The sequence below is a fragment of the Mus caroli genome, unplaced genomic scaffold (assembly GCF_978045245.1).
Source record: "Mus caroli unplaced genomic scaffold, Mus_caroli_1 scaffold_18, whole genome shotgun sequence".
NCBI classification, from domain to species: Eukaryota; Metazoa; Chordata; class Mammalia; order Rodentia; family Muridae; genus Mus; species Mus caroli.
In genome coordinates this window covers 57,886,002-57,904,600 of record NW_028227273.1, presented here as the reverse complement: position 1 = coordinate 57,904,600, position 18,599 = coordinate 57,886,002, and the positions used below count along the sequence as shown (strand labels likewise).

The 18,599-nt window shown below is 51.0% G+C and overlaps 2 protein-coding genes across 4 annotated transcripts; both read left to right on the top strand.

The window, feature by feature from the left end:
- Positions 1–716: 716 nt before the first annotated feature.
- On the top strand, positions 717–4,960 carry Nrm (nurim). Its single transcript, XM_021149673.3, has 4 exons — positions 717–974; positions 2,888–3,084; positions 3,560–3,736; positions 3,968–4,960. Exons 1-4 carry the CDS (start codon positions 842–844, stop codon positions 4,247–4,249), a joined length of 789 nt encoding a protein of 262 aa, XP_021005332.1. The 5' UTR covers positions 717–841; the 3' UTR covers positions 4,250–4,960.
- A 136-nt stretch (positions 4,961–5,096) lies between these two features.
- Positions 5,097–14,684, top strand: Ppp1r18 (protein phosphatase 1 regulatory subunit 18). Of its 3 annotated transcripts, none has more exons than XM_029471606.2 (4): positions 5,097–5,156; positions 6,692–8,253; positions 12,778–12,985; positions 13,874–14,684. In XM_029471606.2, the coding sequence occupies exons 2-4, from the start codon at positions 6,697–6,699 to the stop codon at positions 13,891–13,893; spliced, it is 1,785 nt and encodes a 594-aa protein (XP_029327466.1). In that variant the 5' UTR covers positions 5,097–5,156; positions 6,692–6,696; the 3' UTR covers positions 13,894–14,684. The 3 variants fall into 3 exon arrangements, with proteins under 3 accessions (XP_029327466.1, XP_021005329.1, XP_085688853.1); XM_021149670.3 differs by lacking the exon at positions 5,097–5,156 and adding an exon at positions 5,178–5,689; XM_085832727.1 differs by lacking the exon at positions 5,097–5,156 and adding an exon at positions 5,860–5,987.
- Positions 14,685–18,599: the final 3,915 nt, after the last annotated feature.

Below are 18,599 nucleotides of genomic sequence, written 5' to 3'. Positions count from 1 at the left end.
ACGGCATGGAGAACTTCAAAAACATTCACAGATGTAGCCCACTCAGTAAATTTCCCAAGCAGAGAGCAGGGTGGGTTGGAAAAGTGCTATACAATGCATTAGAACTTGGTCCAGACGTCTTGGGAGCAACCAGCCTCCCTGACCTTGCTCTGTCTGTAATCTGAGAGAATCAGCTCTTCTGAGGACCCTGTACTTGGATAGCTATGGTGACGGAGTCTTTCATTACTCCGTCTTTGGTTTTAGAGACAGGGTTTCTCTGTGTAGCCTTTGGCTATCCTAGAATTCACTATATAGGCCAGGCTGGCCTGGAATTTGGAGATCCATATACCACCATCTCCCGGCCTTGTCTCATTTTTTTTTTAAATGGCTTTTCCGGAACCCGTTTCCATATGCAGTCCAAGCTAATTTCAAATTCTCCTGCCTCACCCTTCCGAGTACTGGAATTACAGGCAGGAGCCACCACACCCAGCTCTAAAACGGTCACTATACAAAAATCTATGTTGGGCGGGGTGGCGCCGTTTGTAACCCCAGCACACTAGGGACTGAGGCTGGAGAATAAGGAGTGATTATCTTTAAAAACAAGATGTTCTTTATATTTCCACGCAAGGGAGGCTCTGTCTTCACTTTCCTCGAGAACACTGACAGCGCTGAGATTCGACCCACAAGGGTAGCCGCAGACCTGCTACCCTGACGACGCCTGGGATTCCAAGCTCCGCGCTGTGACGCGCTGCTCGCGGTCCCCGCCTTGCTGCCAGCAACCCCAAGGAGGCGGGACCTGGGCAGGGCCAGCAGTCGCGGGAACCCTGAGCCCGCCTCCTCCGCAGGCTCCGCGCTGCTCGCCATGGCCCCCGCGCTGCTGCTGGTTCCTGCGGCCCTCGCCTCCTTCATCCTGGCCTTTGGCACCGGAGTGGAATTCGTGCGCTTCACCTCCCTGAGGCCGCTGCTTGGAGGGATCCCGGAGTCTGGCGGTCCGGGTGAGCCGCAGGGATCCAGGGCGAGCTGAAGCGGAGAGGAGGAGCCGAAGCAGCGTGGCGAGGGCGGGGCATGGAAACAAATGACAGGGAAACCGCCAAAGCTGGGAGGCGCCGCTGGGAAGGGAGCTGAGGCTAAATCAGAAACTCCAAGATTAATTAGTCCTGTGCAGAAAGCTGCGAGTGAAGACTGACAGAGTATGGCCGGGGGTGGGGGTGGGGTTTTGTGAGGAGAGCCAGGGGAAGGAGAAAGGTAAAAAGGGGAAACGCTAGAAAACCCCGGACAGCAAGATGTGGTAGCTGACACCTTTAACCCTACTATTGGAGGGGCAGAGGCAAACGGATCTCTTTTTTTTTTTTTTTTGGTTTTTCGAGACAGGGTTTCTCTGTATAGCCCTGGCTGTCCTGGAACTCACTTTGTAGACCAGGCTGGCCTCGAACTCAGAAATCCGCCTGCCTCTGCCTCCGGAGTGCTGGGATTAAAGGCATGCGCCACCACGCCCGGCTGCAAACGGATCTCTTTTTTTTTTTTTTTTTTTTTTTGGTTTTTCGAGACAGGGTTTCTCTGTATAGCTCTGGCTGTCCTGGAACTCACTTTGTAGACCAGGCTGGCCTCGAACTCAGAAATCCACCTGCCTCTGCCTCCCAAGTGCTGGGATTAAAGGCGTGCGCCACCACCGCCGGGCTAGCAAACGGATCTCTTGATTGAAGGTCTATCATTACTGATTTCAAGGCCTGATCTATTGAGTGAGGACTATGTATGTAGAGAGACCCTGTCTTGGAAAAACAAACAAGAAAACCACACCAAAGACCACTTCCCTGGGCTTGCTTGCGTGTGTGTGTGAATGAATATATGTGGAATGTGTGCTTGTGCTCCTGTGTGTGCAGTGCAAACGGCTGCTGAAGGACAACCTTGAGTGGTTTTTTTGTTTTTTTTTTTTTCAGGGTATTTCTATGTATCCCCAGCTGGTGTGGAACTCAGAGGCCCATGTATTCTTTTTCTTTTTTGTTTTTTTAAGATTTATTTATTTATTTATTTTGGTTTTTTGAGACAGGGTTTCTCTGTATAGCCCTGGCTGTACTGGAACTCACTCTGTAGACCAGGCTGGCCTCGAACTCAGAAATCCACCTGCCTCTGCCTCCCAAGTTCTGGGATTAAAGGCGTGCACCACCATGCTTGGCTTTTTCTTTTCTTTCTTTCTTTCTTTTTCTTTTTTTAAAAGATTTATTTATCTATTTATTTTATGTATATGAGTACACCTTAGCTGTCTTCAGACACACAAGAAGAGGGCATAAGATCCTATTACAGATGGTTGTAAGCCACCATGTGGTTGCTAGGAATTGAACTGAGGACCTCTGAAAGAGCAGCCTGTGCTTATTTGGGGGTAGGGAGGGTGAGACAGGGTTTCTCTGTATAGCCCTGGCTGTCCTGGAACTCACTGTAGACCAGGATGGCCTCGAACTCAGAAATCCACCTGCCTCTGCCTCCCAAGTTCTGGGATTAAAGACGTGCACCACCACTTCCCGGGCTCTAGCCAGTGCTCTTAACCGCTGAGCCATCTCTCCAGCTCTATCTCCCACATATTCTTGGGACAGAGTTTTTTTACAGAGACCTGAGGCATACCAAGAGGTTCGATGGATCACCTGGAATTGGGGTTATACAACACTACATAGACTGAGCCATCTACCCAGCCCTCCCACCTTGTTTTTAAAGGTGACCCTACCTAAAAACCTTTCCCAGGAGGAGGCCTAGAGAAGATGGTAGATTGAAGGAACAGGAGAGTGAACTGGGAATGGCCTTGACAAACTCTTGAAAGCATCAGGGGCGTGGCATAGAGCTCCAAAAGACGTGGGTAGGGGAATGTCCTAGCCATCTTAACTGGCCTTTTTGTCCCTTTCCTCCCCAACTCCCTCAGATGCCCGCCACGGGTGGTTGGCTGCCCTGCAGGACCGGAACATTCTTGCCTCTTTGGCTTGGGATCTATGTCTGCTGCTACTGTTTGTGGTACAGCACAGCTTTATGGCAACTGAGGCAGTGAAGGCGTGGACATCCCGGTACTTTGGTGTCCTTCAGAGGTCGCTCTATGTGGCATGCACCGCCCTGGCCTTGCAGGTATGAGGCCTGGCCAAGGGAGACTGGTGGAACAGAAAGAACATGTAGAGCTCAGCCTCCATCCCTCCTGGGCATATTCTCCTATCAGCAAAGCTGTATATATTTGACATTCCCCAGCACACTAAGAGAGTCTCACCCTTGCAACATTGTTCATGTTTTATTGCCTCAGCTCTGAATTCCTCCCCAGTTCTATACTACAACCTCCCTAGGCCTCGCAATAGCACTTGTCTTCCAGTTGGTATTCTCATGGATGTTTGGCATAGGCTAGTTAGGTGATTATTATCCACCAGCCCCCATCCCATCCAGTCTCCAAAAAATCCTGTGTAGGGATGGGCCATCTTCATGTCCTTGGTACCCCTCCCAGAACCCTCCACGTGGTAAATATTTACTGTTTATACCTGTCGGAAAGAGTCCTCATAGGTTATTGTGGGGCAAGGAAGACCACTGGTATGCCCAGTCTCTCATCTTTCCCCAGTTGGTGATGCGGTACTGGGAGACTACACCCAGAGGCCCAGTGTTGTGGGAGGCTCGGGCTGAACCATGGGCCACCTGGGTACCTCTCCTCTGCTTTGTGCTCCACGTTGTTTCCTGGCTCCTCATCTTTAGCATCCTTCTGGTCTTTGACTACGCTGAACTGATGGGCCTCAAGCAGGTGAGAATCCCACACCCCTACCTGAGACCAGTGTCTGCAAGTCTCTCCCTCCTGAACTCTTCTGGCTTTGACTTCTCTTGGCTTTGTAGTGCCTCTGTTTCCCTCCAGCTTGCCTTAAAGGACAGTGACTGTAGGTCTCCTGGGCTTGAGGGTGGATGCTGGGAAGGAAGAGGACGGAGGCAACGGAGATAGAGAGCTTGACTTGGAGTTCCGTGATGTTCTCTCTTCCAGGTTTATTACCATGTGCTGGGACTGGGTGAGCCTCTGTCTCTGAAGTCTCCTCGGGCTCTGAGACTCTTTTCTCACCTTCGACACCCAGTGTGTGTGGAGCTGCTGACTGTGCTGTGGGTGGTCCCCACCTTGGGCACTGATCGGCTCCTCCTGGCTCTTCTCTTTACCCTCTACCTGGGCTTGGCTCATGGGCTTGACCAGCAAGATCTCCGCTACCTTCGGTCTCAGCTACAAAGAAAACTCCAGCTTCTCTCCAGACCCCAGGATGGGGGAGCAGAGTGAGGAGCTAGTTCTAAGCCCTGTATTTACTTTCCACCTCAAAACCAAATCCCTTAGCATCCAGACCGAGTTTGCCTCAGACCTCGGAGGAGGTTGGAAGTCATGCCCTGAAGGGGCTGTGCCCTCTCCTGCCTGAGAACTCAGTTTCGGAATCTTGATCCTGAATTCTATTCAAAGTTTCCTCCACTGGTCTTCAAGATCCGCTTCTCACCAACCAAGGATGGTTACAAAACTCATGAGTCTCCTTTTCTCTGAGCATGACCTCCTCACACACAGGGTCAGCTCACCCAGGGGAGCACCTAAGCTCACCCAGGGGAGCACTCACTCCCCTGGCACTGTTATTGGCTCTGCACCTCGGGGATTCCCTTCCATGTTTCCACCTCAAGGAGCTATGTCAGGGCCTATCTGAAAGTTTATAAGTAGTGGCTCTTTTGTACCGCGGCTGTGCTTCCTCCCCACTCCTGCCTTAGTTTCTCCACCTCTTTAGGTCCTTCCCTACAGCTCTGTGTGGTCTCCTAAGGAGATGTCTCCCGACTTTGACTCGGGTTGACTCAGGGCTCCCTGTTCTCCCACAGGATATGCGCTGCAGAAAAATTAAAATTTTATACATATGATATCCAGTTGTCTGTCCATGACTCTCAAGCCGCAGAACCAATTGTGGGAAGGAAGATGAGACCTAGTTTTTGTGGTGATAGCGGAGCATTCTAAGATGATCGAAGGGCTGGGGCCACACCCCATGGACCCGCCCCATCTCTCAGTCGTCCAGTCCTGTTCCCTCCAAATATTACAGTTTCTCCGCGTATAAATCAGGGAACCCGCGGAAGACAGAATAACTCTCTGGGAGGAGAGCTAACTCCCAAAGCCATTTTGCCTCAGACCCCAGGGCCTGGCAGCCGCCTTCTCTGCCACGGTAACAAAGACTGGCTAGGGAAAGAAAAAGCGTGGGGAGGAGCAGCGAGAGATGGGAAGGGCGGGTCCGACTCCAAGCAGCTGCCGCTTCCTCCCCATGTCCCTCAGGGGGCCTGAGTCACGGGCCGCCGCCCCAGGTCGGCCAGCTGGAGAAGTGGGTCTCGACACCCCGCTCCTTCGGGGCTGCAAGGAAGGAAGCGGGTGAAGGTCTCTGGAGACACAACGGAGAGCGAGGGGATAGCCACAGCAGGAGAGAAGTCCCACCAGAGTCCCACGCGGGAAGGAGGGCAGCGAAGCCCCGCCCTTCGCCGGGCTCCTCCCTGCGCCCCCTTCCCTCGCCCCATTGTCCGTAGACAAAGCGGTCGCCGCCCCCGCCTGGCCCCCAGTCTGCGTCTCCGTCCCTCCTCTTAGGCTCCCTCTTCCCTCCTCCTCTGTTTCCCTCCCTCCCTCCGGATCTCCCTTCGCCTCTCTCCTCCTCTTCCTCTCTCCCGACGCCTGACTCCACTGCACCTCCTCCTAGGGACCCCGAGGCGTGTAAGTTGACTATGGGGCTCCCACTTTAAGAGAAGTGCCTCCTGGCTCCAGATCTTCCCTGGACTGTCTCCCCTTTTGAATAGATTGTCCCTTCAGTTCCCTCTGGTGCACGGCCCTTTGGGTCAAGGTCCCCTGAGAGCCGGGTCCCTGGTTGGGGAAGACAGCAGAGGCGTGATGTGGGTCCTCGTCGCGCCCGAGTTCTGGAGCGTATCCGGTGGGGAGGCCGGCGAGATTGTAGGGACTGAACGCGGCTGGACGCCAGGGTTCTGGGAATGTACGGGGCTGCACACTTGCTCGGGTACCAAAAGTCCCCGAGGAGGGTATTTCCCCTGACCCGCCTCGGGGGCGGAATAGGCAGTGGGGTAGGGGCCGGACTGAGGGGCGGGGCCGAGCGCAGCCGGGAAGGCAGCCGGGAGCTGCGGGGGCCCCGTGCGAAGAGGCGCCGGCGCCCTTGCCTGTTTCCCGGTCTCCCCTTCTACCCTGGACCTCTGCCCTCTACATCTGTCCTCACCGCCTCACATCCTGCCCGACCTCCTCGCCCTTCGCCGTCTGGTTCTCTGTTCTTCCCGTTTATCTCCCCCTGGGTACCAGGGGAGGCAGTCTTGACTGAATCCGCTCACTTCTCAGCCCCGGCTCCTCTGGCTCCTCTCTCTCTCCTGCTTTTCCTCTCTCCCCTTTCTCATATCTTAGGGACGGTCTGGTGCCCACAAACCCCAATCTGGCTCTGCCTCTGCCCGGAATCTCGACTCTTCCTCTCCCATTATCCCCACCCCCAACTTGGCACCCAGCTTTTCTCTTCAGTTTTTTCAGTTCCTGACTCTTTTGCCGTCCTTCCTTTCACGGCCTTCCTCTATCTTCATTCTTAATTGCACTGTCCCCTCCTGCCCTTCTTAGTCCCTTCCCGCATCACTTCCTCCCCCAACCCCCATTCTCAGTCTCCGGGCTCCTCTGAAGCTTACCCTTCCTGTTCCTGTCCCCCAATACTCTCTCCTTCACTTCCAGTGACCATGACCGCTATCCCAGATTGGAAGCTACAGTTGCTAGCCCGGCGGAGGCAGGAGGAGGCAGCGGTTCGTGGCCGCGAGAAAGCAGAACGGGATCGCTTGTCCCAGATGCCAGCCTGGAAGAGGGGAATCCTGGAACGACGCAGAGCCAAGTTGGGCCTGCCTCCTGGAGAGGGGAGCCCTGTGCCTGGGAATGCTGAGGCTGGACCTCCAGACCCAGATGAATCTGCTGTCCTTTTGGAGGCTATTGGACCAGTACATCAGAATCGATTCATCCAACAGGAGCGACAGCGGCAGCAGCAGCAGCAGCAGCGAAACGAGGTGCTTGGTGATAGGAAGGCTGGGCCTCTGGAGGTTCTAGAAAGGAGATCCAGTCCTGGTAATTTAAGGGATCAGAGCCCTAAGGGAAGAGAGTCCAGAGAAGAGAGGCTAAGTCCCCGGGAGTCCAGAGATAGGAGGCTGGTGATAGGGGGAGCCCAAGAGTCAAGTTCGAGGTCTCTTCGAGACTGGAGGCAGAGCCCAGCAGAGGCCAGAGACCTGAGTTCCAGACCAGCAGAGGCTCAGAAATGGAGGCTGAGCCCTGGAGAAACTCCAGAGGAGAGTCTGAGATTATCGGGTTCTGGAGATGACAGTCCCAAGAGAAAAGAGGTGTTGGAAAACATTCTGAGCCCTAGGGAGCCTGGAGACCAGAAGGGCAGCTCGACAGACGTCCATAAATGGAATCTTGACTCAAGAGAACCCCAGAAACAGAGCTTGTTACAGCTGGAGGCCACAGAGTGGAGGCTGAAGTCCAGCGAAGAGAGAAAAAACTACTTGGAGGGGTGTGGGAGAGAGGAAGAGAAATTGAGTTCAGGGATTGTTCCAGACCAGTCTCCAGTGACAAAGGAGGTTCAAGACATCACCTCGAGCGAAGTGGAGACTGCTGAGCAGAGGCCCACTGAAAGCTGGAAATGGACCCTAAACTCTGGGAAGGCTCGAGAACGGACGCCCTGGGACATAGATACACAAACGCAGAAGCCAGATCCTCCAGCATCTTCAGAGAAGCACCCAGGACCTTCTGGTGTGGAGGCTGAAGAGGAGGCTGAGAAGGAGGAGGCGGAGGCTCAGAGCAGGCCTCTGAGAGCCCAGCAGAACCTCTGCTCTGGGCCCTCCCCCCTCCCACCAGAGCACTCTGGGACGGAAGACTCAAGACAGCAGGAAGAGGAAGCGGCAGAACCCCGGCCCCCAACAGCAGCCCCTCTGTCTCCCCCACCCTCGGCCCCAACTGCCCCCCAACCCTCTGGGGATCCCCTCATGAGCCGTCTGTTCTATGGGGTGAAACCAGGACCGGGGGTGGGGGCCCCCCGCCGCAGTGGACACACCTTCACTGTCAACCCACGGAGGTGTGCGCCCCCTGCCAGCCCAGCCCCTCCAGTCAACCCTGCTACAGCTGATGCTGCAGGGTCTGGATCTGGGAAGAAGCGGTACCCAACTGCAGAGGAGATCTTGGTGCTGGGGGGCTACCTCCGTCTCAGCCGCAGCTGCCTTGTCAAGGGGTCCCCTGAAAGACATCACAAACAGGTAAGAGAGCTGCTATGCCTGACTGGGTAGAAGTCTCTTTCTAGTTCTGACTGGATGGCTTTTTTATATGCGTGTGTTCTTGTCTTCTATTCTTTTTATTCCTGCCGACTCCCTTCCTCCCCCTGCACACACCCTTCCTCTGGGTAGCCTTCCTTTGCCATTCATTTTGGAGCCCCAAGGATTCTGTTCTGCACTCAACTGCTGTGTTGGGGTGTGTCGTTTTCGGGGTGTGCCCTGCCTGTTTCTTCTTTCCCCACTCTCTCGGTCCCCTCTCCTTTTCTTCCTTTGGGCTTTTGACCCAGTTAAACCCTTCTGGTAAGAGAGAAAAGATAAGGACATGTGAAGGCGTGTGAAAATAACCCAGGGGGATAGAGAAGGTTGACGGAGAAGTTCAGGGAAGTTGGAATGAAGGTCTCAGCCCCAAGAAGGAGGGGTCATAACTAATGGAGGACATTCCAGAACAGAGGTGGGGGGGGGGTTGGGGTGATGGAACAGAGCTGGCTGAAGGAAGAAGGAGTTTAGACCCCAAGTCAGCCCCAACTCCCGGCAAGAAGAGGCCATTTGAAGTGGGTGACCTCAGGGTTACCTACCCCTCCCCCCAACTGGGCAAATGTTAGACAGTGCTTCCTTCTCTCTGGGGACAAGAAAAGCCTTCTCTTCCAAAATATCCCAGTCCCTTCCCCCATCTTTCCTCCCTGGGCTTCCCCTCCCCCCACAGAACTGTCTCAGCCTTGGTTTTTTTCCCCCTCTGTTCCTGCTACCCTGGCCTCTCCCTCCCCTGGGGTAGAAAAAGAGAAGTTCATTTGCGCTGAGCTGAGAGCTGCGACTGGTTCAGGCGCTGTGAGAGTTGGGGGCGGGGATGGGGTGGGGTGGGGCTGAGGCCAGCAGAGGGTCAGAGGTTAGGCTGAAATGCAGACATGCAAGAAAGCACTGGATAGGGTAACTCTTCCCTTTGGCCCTGGCCCAGCGCCTTCCTAATATGTCCCAATAGTTTTCCTAAGTCAAAAAAAAAAAAAAAAAATCTCTGGGGAGAGACAGTGCTACAGTCAGACGCCTCAGACCAGAAGACCCTCCACACAATACAAATCTTCCCGGGGCCTGGCAAGCCTGTCTCACCCTTTTTTCATGTGTTTGTGTGTGTTTTCAGTGTCAATAGGCCACCATGAGGACCAAAGATCAGGGCTAAGCTCATGAGTCACTTGGTTCCTCCCAGTTTGTCTTTTTGTTGTTTTAGATTCATGTACGAAGTGTCCATTTTCATTATCCTATTCTTGAACGTGACTTTCCTTCCCCTGCCTCTGTCTGGGTTATTGGCTCTCTCTTCTCAGGGCTGGGCAGCTAAGGACAGAGGACAGGAAATTCTCTTAGGGTGAGGTGTTCCTACTGAGGCTGGCTGTGACTTTGGAGACCAAGCAGAGAGAGGCACAAGGCTCTGTGGCTCCTACCTAGGAACCATCTGGGGGAAGCCAAGGAGCCTAGTACAGAGCAGGACCTGTGCTGGTGACCGTACCTAGGTCATCCAGTAGGAGGGGCGGAAGCAGACCTTCCAAACAGGAAGCCTGGGGTGGGGGCCCGGAAGGCTGGTGGCACTGAGTGGGAACACTGGGCCCAGGCCCCGAAAGAACTACTCAGGATGTGGTGAGAGAATCAGGAAGCAGCTACACTGGGGTGGGGGTGGGGAGGAGGCTGCACAGTTCCCTAGACCTGACCATTTACCTCTTCCTCACCGTCTCTTAATCTCCATCTGCACCGCTCAGCTCTCTGTCTGTGCAGCCTCAGCAAGGATTACTGTGCCTTGCGCTGGCTCTATCCCAACCATTACCACCATCCCTCATGTTCCCTAAGTAGTTCCTTTTCTGGCTACTTCTATCAAACCTGCCATCATGAGAGACACCACCCCAGTCCTTTGAGGGGCGGGTGCTGTAGCTGGTGCTTTTGCCCAGCATCCTCTCTGGCTGGAGACCTTCCCCTCCTTCCCCGGCCCCCTGGTGACCTTATATAGCTGATGAGAGGATCTAGTGAGTCACTTCCCTCTCTGCCCGCCCCTAATTCGGGTTATGCATTCCTAAGAAGCCCAGTCAGAAACTGGGGGGGGTGGTGAAACAAAGGGGGGGGGACACAGAAGTAGACACTGAAGTCTATGGAGTGGATAAAATGAATTATTTCACAGAACAGATGATAAACTGCAGAGGCTGGAGAAGGGAGCTTAGGAAGAAAGGAGAATGAACAAGAAACTTGGCTAAGTCTGTCAACAACAGAACCAGTAAGGGTTCCTTTCCAGATACTGAAGTTTGAGCCGTCTGGTGGCCGCCCCTTGCTTCTATGGGCGTTTTCCATAGACTTGGTTCCTTGTTGGTTGTTGGAACCAACCAACCTTAGCTGATGTCCAGACAGACCCTTATCTTATGACATGTGACAACTGTGTATATGAATAGTCGGTACAACACAGCCTTCTGCACCAAGGGTTATTCTTGATTTCAACCAGGTACAGGCCAAAAATATTCAAGGCCCTCCAGGCAGGTGGCTTGGGCTTGAAATTCCATCTCTGGATGCCAAGTTCAAGACCAGCCTGGGCTGCTTAGTCAGCTCGAGTTTCAGAAATAAAAACAAAACAGAACAGAACAGAACTAGAGAGAGATGGCACAGCCATTAAGAGCACTTGCTGCTCTGGCAGGGAACCTGGGTTCAGTTCCTTGCACCTATATCCTCAGACTCCTCTACTCCAGTTTCAGGGTATCTGATGCCCTCTGCTGGCCTTCTTAGGCACTGCATGTACATGGTGCATATTGGCACAGGCAAAACACCAAGTCGGTGATGATGATGATGATGATCTTGAAGGTACAAGGAGGACCTGTGTAAGTTGTATGCAGTACCATGCCATCTTATATAAGGGGCTTGAGGACACTGGCATTTTGTGTGAAGATGCCACACTACAGACTCCCCCCCTCCCCCCCGCCAGATATTAAGAGAGGTTGTGCCTCTGTAGTGGGTTAGAAGTGGGTGAGTGATTATGGAAATACTGGTACAAGGGTGCATGTAAAATGTTCAGGACACAGAGCAGGATGCAGATGTGGCAGCTTCTGAACAGGATGCTCTGGAGGCAGAGGGACCAGTCAGCACGGAGGCAAATCACGTTTGGTTAGGCTTTGGATTTTGTTCAAAGTAAGGTGAAATAAACCACTGCAGAATACTGGGTGCTGATGGTGGTGCATGCCGCATTTGTGAGGCAGAGACCAGCCTGGTCTACTGAGCCAGATCCAGGAAGCTAGGGCTATACAAAGAGAAACACTGTCTTAGAGAAAGAAGGGGGGGGGGGTGGGAGCCAAGAAGAGTTAGAGGAGGAGGAGAAGCAGAAGCAGCCACTGCAGGATTTGGAACCAAGGAGTGACACATACAGTCTTGGGTACCCTGCTTTCCTTAGGGACCAAGTTATCCCCTCTCATTCAGCCCCTTGCAGCCATGCTGTAGATCACGTGGAGGCTCTGGGATGCTGGGTCACAGATGCCCTGGATAGATCACCTGGAATCCCTTTCTGTTTGTCTTCCTAAACCCCTGGGATTGCAGACTTAATCCTACAGCGTCCCAGAACTCCTTAGGAGGGCAAAGGGGAAGGATGCGAAGACAGCCTTGTTTTGGGGGGATTTCTGGCTTTCTCTGGCCTCTGTTTTTGTGAGTACCCTGTGGGCTGCTCTCCATTCCTACCCAGTGTTTGCCTGGACTTGACTCTCTATCCTTATCAGTTCCATATTCCAGGGACTCTTCTGTATGTTGAACATCCCTTGGCTTGTCCAAACCTTTCTGTTGTCTTATCCATTCCTGAGTCTGGAGTGCCCATCTCACTTCAGGTTGGTTGGTTGGTTGGTTTGTATACTACCTCTGCATCACAACAGTGAAGGAAAGAGACCCTAATTCTGCCTTACTTACCCAGAGTCCCAGTCCTTGCCATGGCAAAATCTCTCTGTCTTTGTGTGTGTGTGTGTGTGTGTGTGTGTGTGTGTGTGTGGTTGTGTGGGTGTGTGTCTGCTTATTTTTAAAGACAGGGTCTCTATGTAGATCAGGCTGGCCTCAGACTGGTCACCTCCCTCCATCTGAATGTCAGCTTTTTTTTTTTTAACTTATTTATTTCTTTATTTATTATTTCATGTGCATGGGTGGTTGGTTGGCTGCATGTCTGTGTGAGAATGTCTGAGGAACTGGTGTTATAGACAGTGGTGAGCTGACATATAGGTGCTGAGAACTACAGTTACAGATGGTTGTGAGTGCTAAAAACTGAACTCAGGTCCTCTGCAAGAGCAGCGAGTGCTTTTAACCACTGAGCCATCTTTCCAGCCCCTAAGTTTTGTTTTGAATGACGCCATTAGAAGGAAGAATCAAGATGTAAGGGGAAGCTGAAGCCCCAAATGGATGGAAGGGAAGGTCTGCCTGGTGCCTAAGGCCAGCCCCTTTCCACTTGCCTCTGCTCTCTCAGCCCTCCCTGGGGTCCCCTAGTAATGAACTTCCCTCCTCTCCTCTCACTTCTCTCAGCTCAAGATCTCCTTTAGTGAGACAGCCCTGGAGACCACATACCAATACCCTTCTGAGAGCTCGGTACTGGAGGATCTAGGCCCGGAGCCTGAGACCCCCATTGCCCCCTTAGCAACCCAGCCTGACGATGAGGAGGAGGAGGAAGAGGAGGAGTTGCTTCTGCAGCCTGGGCTCCAGGGCGGCCTGCGCACCAAGGCCCTAATCGTGGGTAAGCGGCTGCGGCGTGGTTGGCGGAGAGCGCCCCCTGGTGTCCGTGGTGTGGTGGTACTTTGAAGGAGCGTGGCCTAAATTCGCTGATTCCTGAAAGCCAAGTACACATGGGATCTCCAGATTTCAAAACCAGAACTCGCTCATTCTCCAGCTCTCTAATCTGGTTAAAAATACCCGTGTGGGGTCAGACGGCGTGGAGTTGGAATTCCAGCTTGTCTGTTACTTAGGTGTGATCCTGAATCAATCCGAGCTCAGGTTTCCATTTATCTTTATGTGGGGGGGTGCATGCCTGCACTCTAGGATCAGATCCAAGGCCTTGAGCATACTAGGTGAGTGCTCTACTGTTGATTGGTAGCCCCAGCCTTCATTTATCGTTCTTTAAAATAGAGTTAACATTGTATCCTGGGTCTTTAAAATAGAGTTAACATTGTTATCCTGGGCCTCAGGGTGTGTAGCTCAGTGATAAGATTGCTGCCTTGAGCTGAGAATAGTGTAATCCTATCACTCAGGCAGAGGTAGATCGGCCTGGTCTACACAGTGAGTTCCAGGGCACTCTGGACTATAACAGATTGAGAGCCCTGCTTTAATCCCAGCACCACAAACAATTTGATAATAGTAAGTTGTCCTGAAGTTGTTGGGAGACTTAAGTGGCTTTTATCAAGCACCTAGGACCATAGCTAGGGATTAAATTACTTCACCTTTGCTGAGATGACTGTGGAATTAAACAAGATGCCTAGCACAGGATCCAGTTAACTGTGATGACTACAGTTCCTGGTGACAAGGCACGCATCCAACCCGTTACAAAGACTTCTCTTCAGTTCTGGGGTGCATGGGGAGGCTGGAGGCCCTCTCCCCTTCTCTGCCTTGATCACTTCTTTTCCTGCAGATGAGTCCTGCCGGCGGTGACCATCTTCCAGTTTGGGCACATACCTCCTTCCTTCCTTCCTTCCCGTACGTACCTGAAGCTTCTGGAGTCTGGATGATTCAGAGTCGACGACAGACCTGGCAGGGAGCCTGCCTGGCAGGGAAGGGGGTTGAGCATATCCTGACTTGCTTTTCCCATCCCATTTCTGGGGCAGAGCCAGTAGCCTAAATTTACCCCTAACTCAGGGTGTTTCCCGTGGGTGACCTAAGAGTGAGCATCAAGTCCTGGGTTGGAACTCAGAAATGATCTGGAATTGAGATGGAGCACCCCTAGCCCCACAGCCTTCCTTAACTCCCAGCCACTCCCGGGGACCTACAGACACCCTTTTTTCTAGGTCACTACCCCTTTGTTTACAGCTTCCTTCTCTCTTGATCACAGCCAGGTTTACATACCCCACCCCCACCCCCCAGCTCCCAGTCCCACCTGCGAAGTCCCAGGTTTACAAGCCATGCCTACCCACGGAGAGCCCCCGTGGGACCCTCCACCTTCCCACCGTTTCATTCAGAGTGACTTGGGAAGGTGTGTGGCCTTCTTCAACTTTGCTCAGTATTACTGTGCCTCGGTTTCCCCCAAGAGGGAAGGCTGGGGATCCTAACCTTGAACCCCATGAAAGTTATTTAATTCTGTTCCTCTGCTTGGTTCATATTGAATTGAACTGCAGCGTGGGGGTGCTAAGGAGGTGCTTCACTTCCCTGGCGCTCCTTTGTCAGCTGCCTGATTTGTATCGTTTTTTGTAACTTTCCATAATAAAATGGAGCTCTTTTCAACTCTCTTGCTGCCTTCCTTTGTTTCTTTTTTAAAAAGATTTTGTTTATTTCATGTCTATGAGCACACTGTAGCTGTCTTCAGACACACCAGAAAAGCCCATAGGATCCCATCACAGATGATCGTGACCCGCCATGAGGTTGCTGGAGGTTGAACTCAGGACCTCTGGAAAAGCAGACAATGCTCTTACTTGCTGAGCCTCTTCAGTGCCCCTTTCTTTTTAAATTCACCATTGTTTTCATTTTATGAGTAATTTGCCTTCATGAATGTCTGTGTACTGCCTGTGTTCCTGGTGTCCCTGGAGGCTTTGAAGAAGGCGTCAGATCCCCTGAGACGTGAGTCCACATGGTTGTGAGTTGCCGTCTGGATGCTGGGAATCAAACTCGGCCCTCTAGAACAGCAGTGCTCTTAACCGCTGAGCCGTCTCTCCAGAACCTTCCCTAATTACATTTTGTCTGCTTCCAGCTTTCTGCCACGCCACCACCAATATATATTTGCTGTTTATTTATTTATTGCTGAAAGTATGTCTTAATGTGTGGCCCTGGATAGCTTGCAACTTACTGTGTAGAACAGAATGGCTTGGGACGCACAGAGAGAGCTTTCTGCCTATGTTTTCTAAGTGCAGGAATTAAAAATTTACACCACCACATCTGGCTTTTTTTTTTTTTAAGGTCTTTTAAAAAAACAGGACAGTGTCTGAAGAGATGGCTCAGCAGTTAAGAGCACTTGTTCTTGCTGAGGCTCAGATTCCACTCCCAGCATGCACACAAACATAAAATATTTGAATATATAAAAATCATATCATGTGTATGATATATATTGATATGTGTGATATATCAACAATAGCAAAGCGTGCCAATACCAAAACAACAGGAAAGGTAGTCTCCACATGTCCTTTTAAGTTTCTCTTTTTTTTTAAGATTTATTTATTTTTATTTTTAATTTTTTTGTTTTTTCGAGACAGGGTTTCTCTGTGTAGCCCTGGCTGTCCTGAAACTCACTTTGTAGACCAGGCTGGCCTCGAACTCAGAAATCCGCCTGCCTCTGCCTGCCTCTGCCTCCCAAGTGCTGGGATTAAAGGCGTACGCCACCACGCCCGGCTGCGGTCAATGCTCTTAACCACTGAGCCATCCCTCCAGTTCCCTTTGGGACCTCTTGCTTGGGGTTGTTTGGCCTCAATTACCCAAACAGGAACGACTTCAAGCATGTACTGTCCTGTCCACTTAGGTTCCTGGACCTAAGCAGATATAACTTATGCCGTATGTCATCCAATAGAAATACCAACAGCAGAGACAAGAATATCCAAGTTATACTTTATTTATTCAGAGAGCTTGCATCTGACCAGGCAGTGGATCCTAAAATAACTGCTTTCCATCTTCTCTCCTGCCACAGGCTTTATAGGAAGCAGAGAAGGAAACAAAAACCATCCATTATTCCAGAACTCAAGTTCTGTCACTGGTCAGGTGGTCAGTCACATTTCTGAGATCTGAGACATCCATGCCTGTCCACTTTCTGAAGCTCAGAGAACTGAGTGTTTGTTGGAATCTTCTCCTGCAGTGTCATCTGTGTTGGGGAGCGGTTAGCTCACAACAAACCATTAGCAGTCGGTATGTGCCAAGCTGTTAGCAACATCTACCTGGATTGCTTTTTAAAATATGGAGTGGGGCTGGTGAGATGGCTCAGTGGGTAAGAGCACCCGACTGCTCTTCCAAAGGTCCAGAGTTCAAATCCCAGCAACCACATGGTGGTGGCTAACAACCATCCGTAACAAGATCTGGCGCCCTCTCCTGGAGTGTCTGAAGATAGCTACAGTGTACTTACATATAATAAATAAATAAATCTTTAAAAAAAAAATGGAGTGTTTTGTTTTGACTTTATCCATTCTACTCGATCCCCATCAGTAGGAAATAAAATCTACTTAAATTGCCTCTCATTATTATTATTATTATTATTATTATTATTATTATTTTGTTTTTTCAAGACAGGGTCTCTCTGTGTAGCCCTGGCTGTCCTGGAACTCATTCTGTAGACCAGGCTGACCTCGAACTCTGAAATCCACCTGCCTCTGCCTCCCAAGTGCTGGGATTAAAGGCGTGCGCCACCACTGCCCAGCTTTTTTTTTTTTTTTTAAGATTTATTTATTTATTATATGTAAGCACACTGTAGCTCTCTTCAGACACTCCAGAAGAGGGCATCAGATCTCCTTACTGATGGTTGTGAGTCACCATGTCACCATGTGATTGCTGGGATTTGAACTCAGGACTTTCGGAAGAATAGTTGGTTGAGCCATCTCTCCAGTCTGTCGCTCACCTTTAATCCCAGCGCTTGGGAGGCAGAGGCAGGTGGATTTCTTCTGAGTTTGAGGCCAGCATGGTCTACAGAGTGAGTTCCAGGACAGCCAGGGCTACACAGAGAAATCCTGTCTCGAAAAAAAAAAAAATTAATCACAGCACTTGGGAGGCAGAGGCAGAGGCAGGTGGATTTCTTCTGAGTTTGAGGCCAGCCTGGTCTACAGAGTGAGTTCCAGGACAGCCAGGGCTATACAGAGAAACCCTGTCTCAAAAAAACCAAAAAACCAAACCAAACAAAACAAAACAAAGAAAAAGAGTTCAAGGTTTGGGGGGGTGGCAGAGGGGGAGGATACTGGGATGGGTAGGTGCCCTCTCAGAGGAGAAGGGGAATAGGGGGAGAAACTCTTTCAGGGGGGACCAGGAGGGGGCAGCAGCATTGGGGATGTAAGTAATGAAGTACATAAATAAGTAAGTAAATAAATAAATAAGAGTTCAAAGTTATCTTTAGCTATGTAGTACATACAAGGGCAGCTAATTGTACATGAGTCCCCGTGTTTTTTTTGTTTTTTGTTTTTTAAATGGTGCCTGGAGAGCTGGCTCCTCAATTAGCACTTAAATACCTTCAACTACATTTTCAGGAGATCCAATGCCCTCCTCCAGATTCTGAGTGGTATACATACTTGCAAGTAAAATGCATATGTATACACACACACACACACACACACACACACACACAATAGAGGGGCTGGAGAGATGATTCAGTGGTTAAGAGCGCTTGCTGCTCTCTCAGAAGACTCGCGTTTGGTTCCCAGCACCTACATCAGGCAGGTTCCCAACCGGCAGTAACTCCAACTTCAGAGAGACACAATATCTCTGACTTAAAAGGGCTTTTGCACACACACACACACAGACACACACACACACACACACAGACACACACACGGTGCAGATAAATTCATGCAGGGAAACCCACGTGCACATTAAATAAATAAATAAATAAATATTAAAATCTGATGATACCCAAACTCCCACCTAAATGTCTTTATTATGTACCTTTAGTTTTTTTTTTTTTAATTTTTAATATTTTAAATTAGGCGGGGCGTGGTGGTGTACGCCTTTAACCCCAGCACTCGGGAGACAGAAGCAGGCGGATTTCTGAGTTCGAGGCCAGCCTGGTCTACAAAGTGAGTTCCAGGACAGCCAGGGCTATACAGAGAAACCCTGTCTCGAAAAACCAAAAAAAAAAATTTTTTTTTTTTTAAATTAGGTGTATGTGTGTTTGTGTATGAGCACGTGCACACAAGTGCAGATGTCAGAAGAGACCAGAGGTGGTAGGTAGATCCTCCTGGATCTGGAGGTATACGTGGTTGTTGGTGAGGGATGTGGGTGCAGCGAATCGAACTCGAGTTCGCTGAGTTCTCTCCAGCCCTATATTATATATCTTGTTTTCCTAACCCTGATTTGTACTCCTTTTATTTATCCCAGCTGTGGGAGCTAGTTAGTCCACACTGACAGCTTGTATTGATAGAGAACTGCACCCGCGCACAGATCTTTAGGGGGCGGTGGAGAGCTTGGACGAGGCTGTGCATGAAAGCCTCTTGCACGAAGCGTCGGGAAAGAGGCTGCGCGAT

Coding starts and splice junctions, on each gene's coding strand:
- Nrm (XM_021149673.3), top strand. CDS start 842: ATGGCCCCCGCGCTGCTGCTGGTTCCTGCGGCCCTCGCCTCCTTCATC. Junction 975..2,887: donor CCCGGAGTCTGGCGGTCCGG/GTGAGCCGCAGG, acceptor CAACTCCCTCAG/ATGCCCGCCACGGGTGGTTG. Junction 3,085..3,559: donor GCACCGCCCTGGCCTTGCAG/GTATGAGGCCTG, acceptor ATCTTTCCCCAG/TTGGTGATGCGGTACTGGGA.
- Ppp1r18 (XM_085832727.1), top strand. CDS start 5,864: ATGTGGGTCCTCGTCGCGCCCGAGTTCTGGAGCGTATCCGGTGGGGAG. Junction 8,254..12,777: donor CTGAAAGACATCACAAACAG/GTAAGAGAGCTG, acceptor CACTTCTCTCAG/CTCAAGATCTCCTTTAGTGA. Junction 12,986..13,873: donor CACCAAGGCCCTAATCGTGG/GTAAGCGGCTGC, acceptor CTTTTCCTGCAG/ATGAGTCCTGCCGGCGGTGA.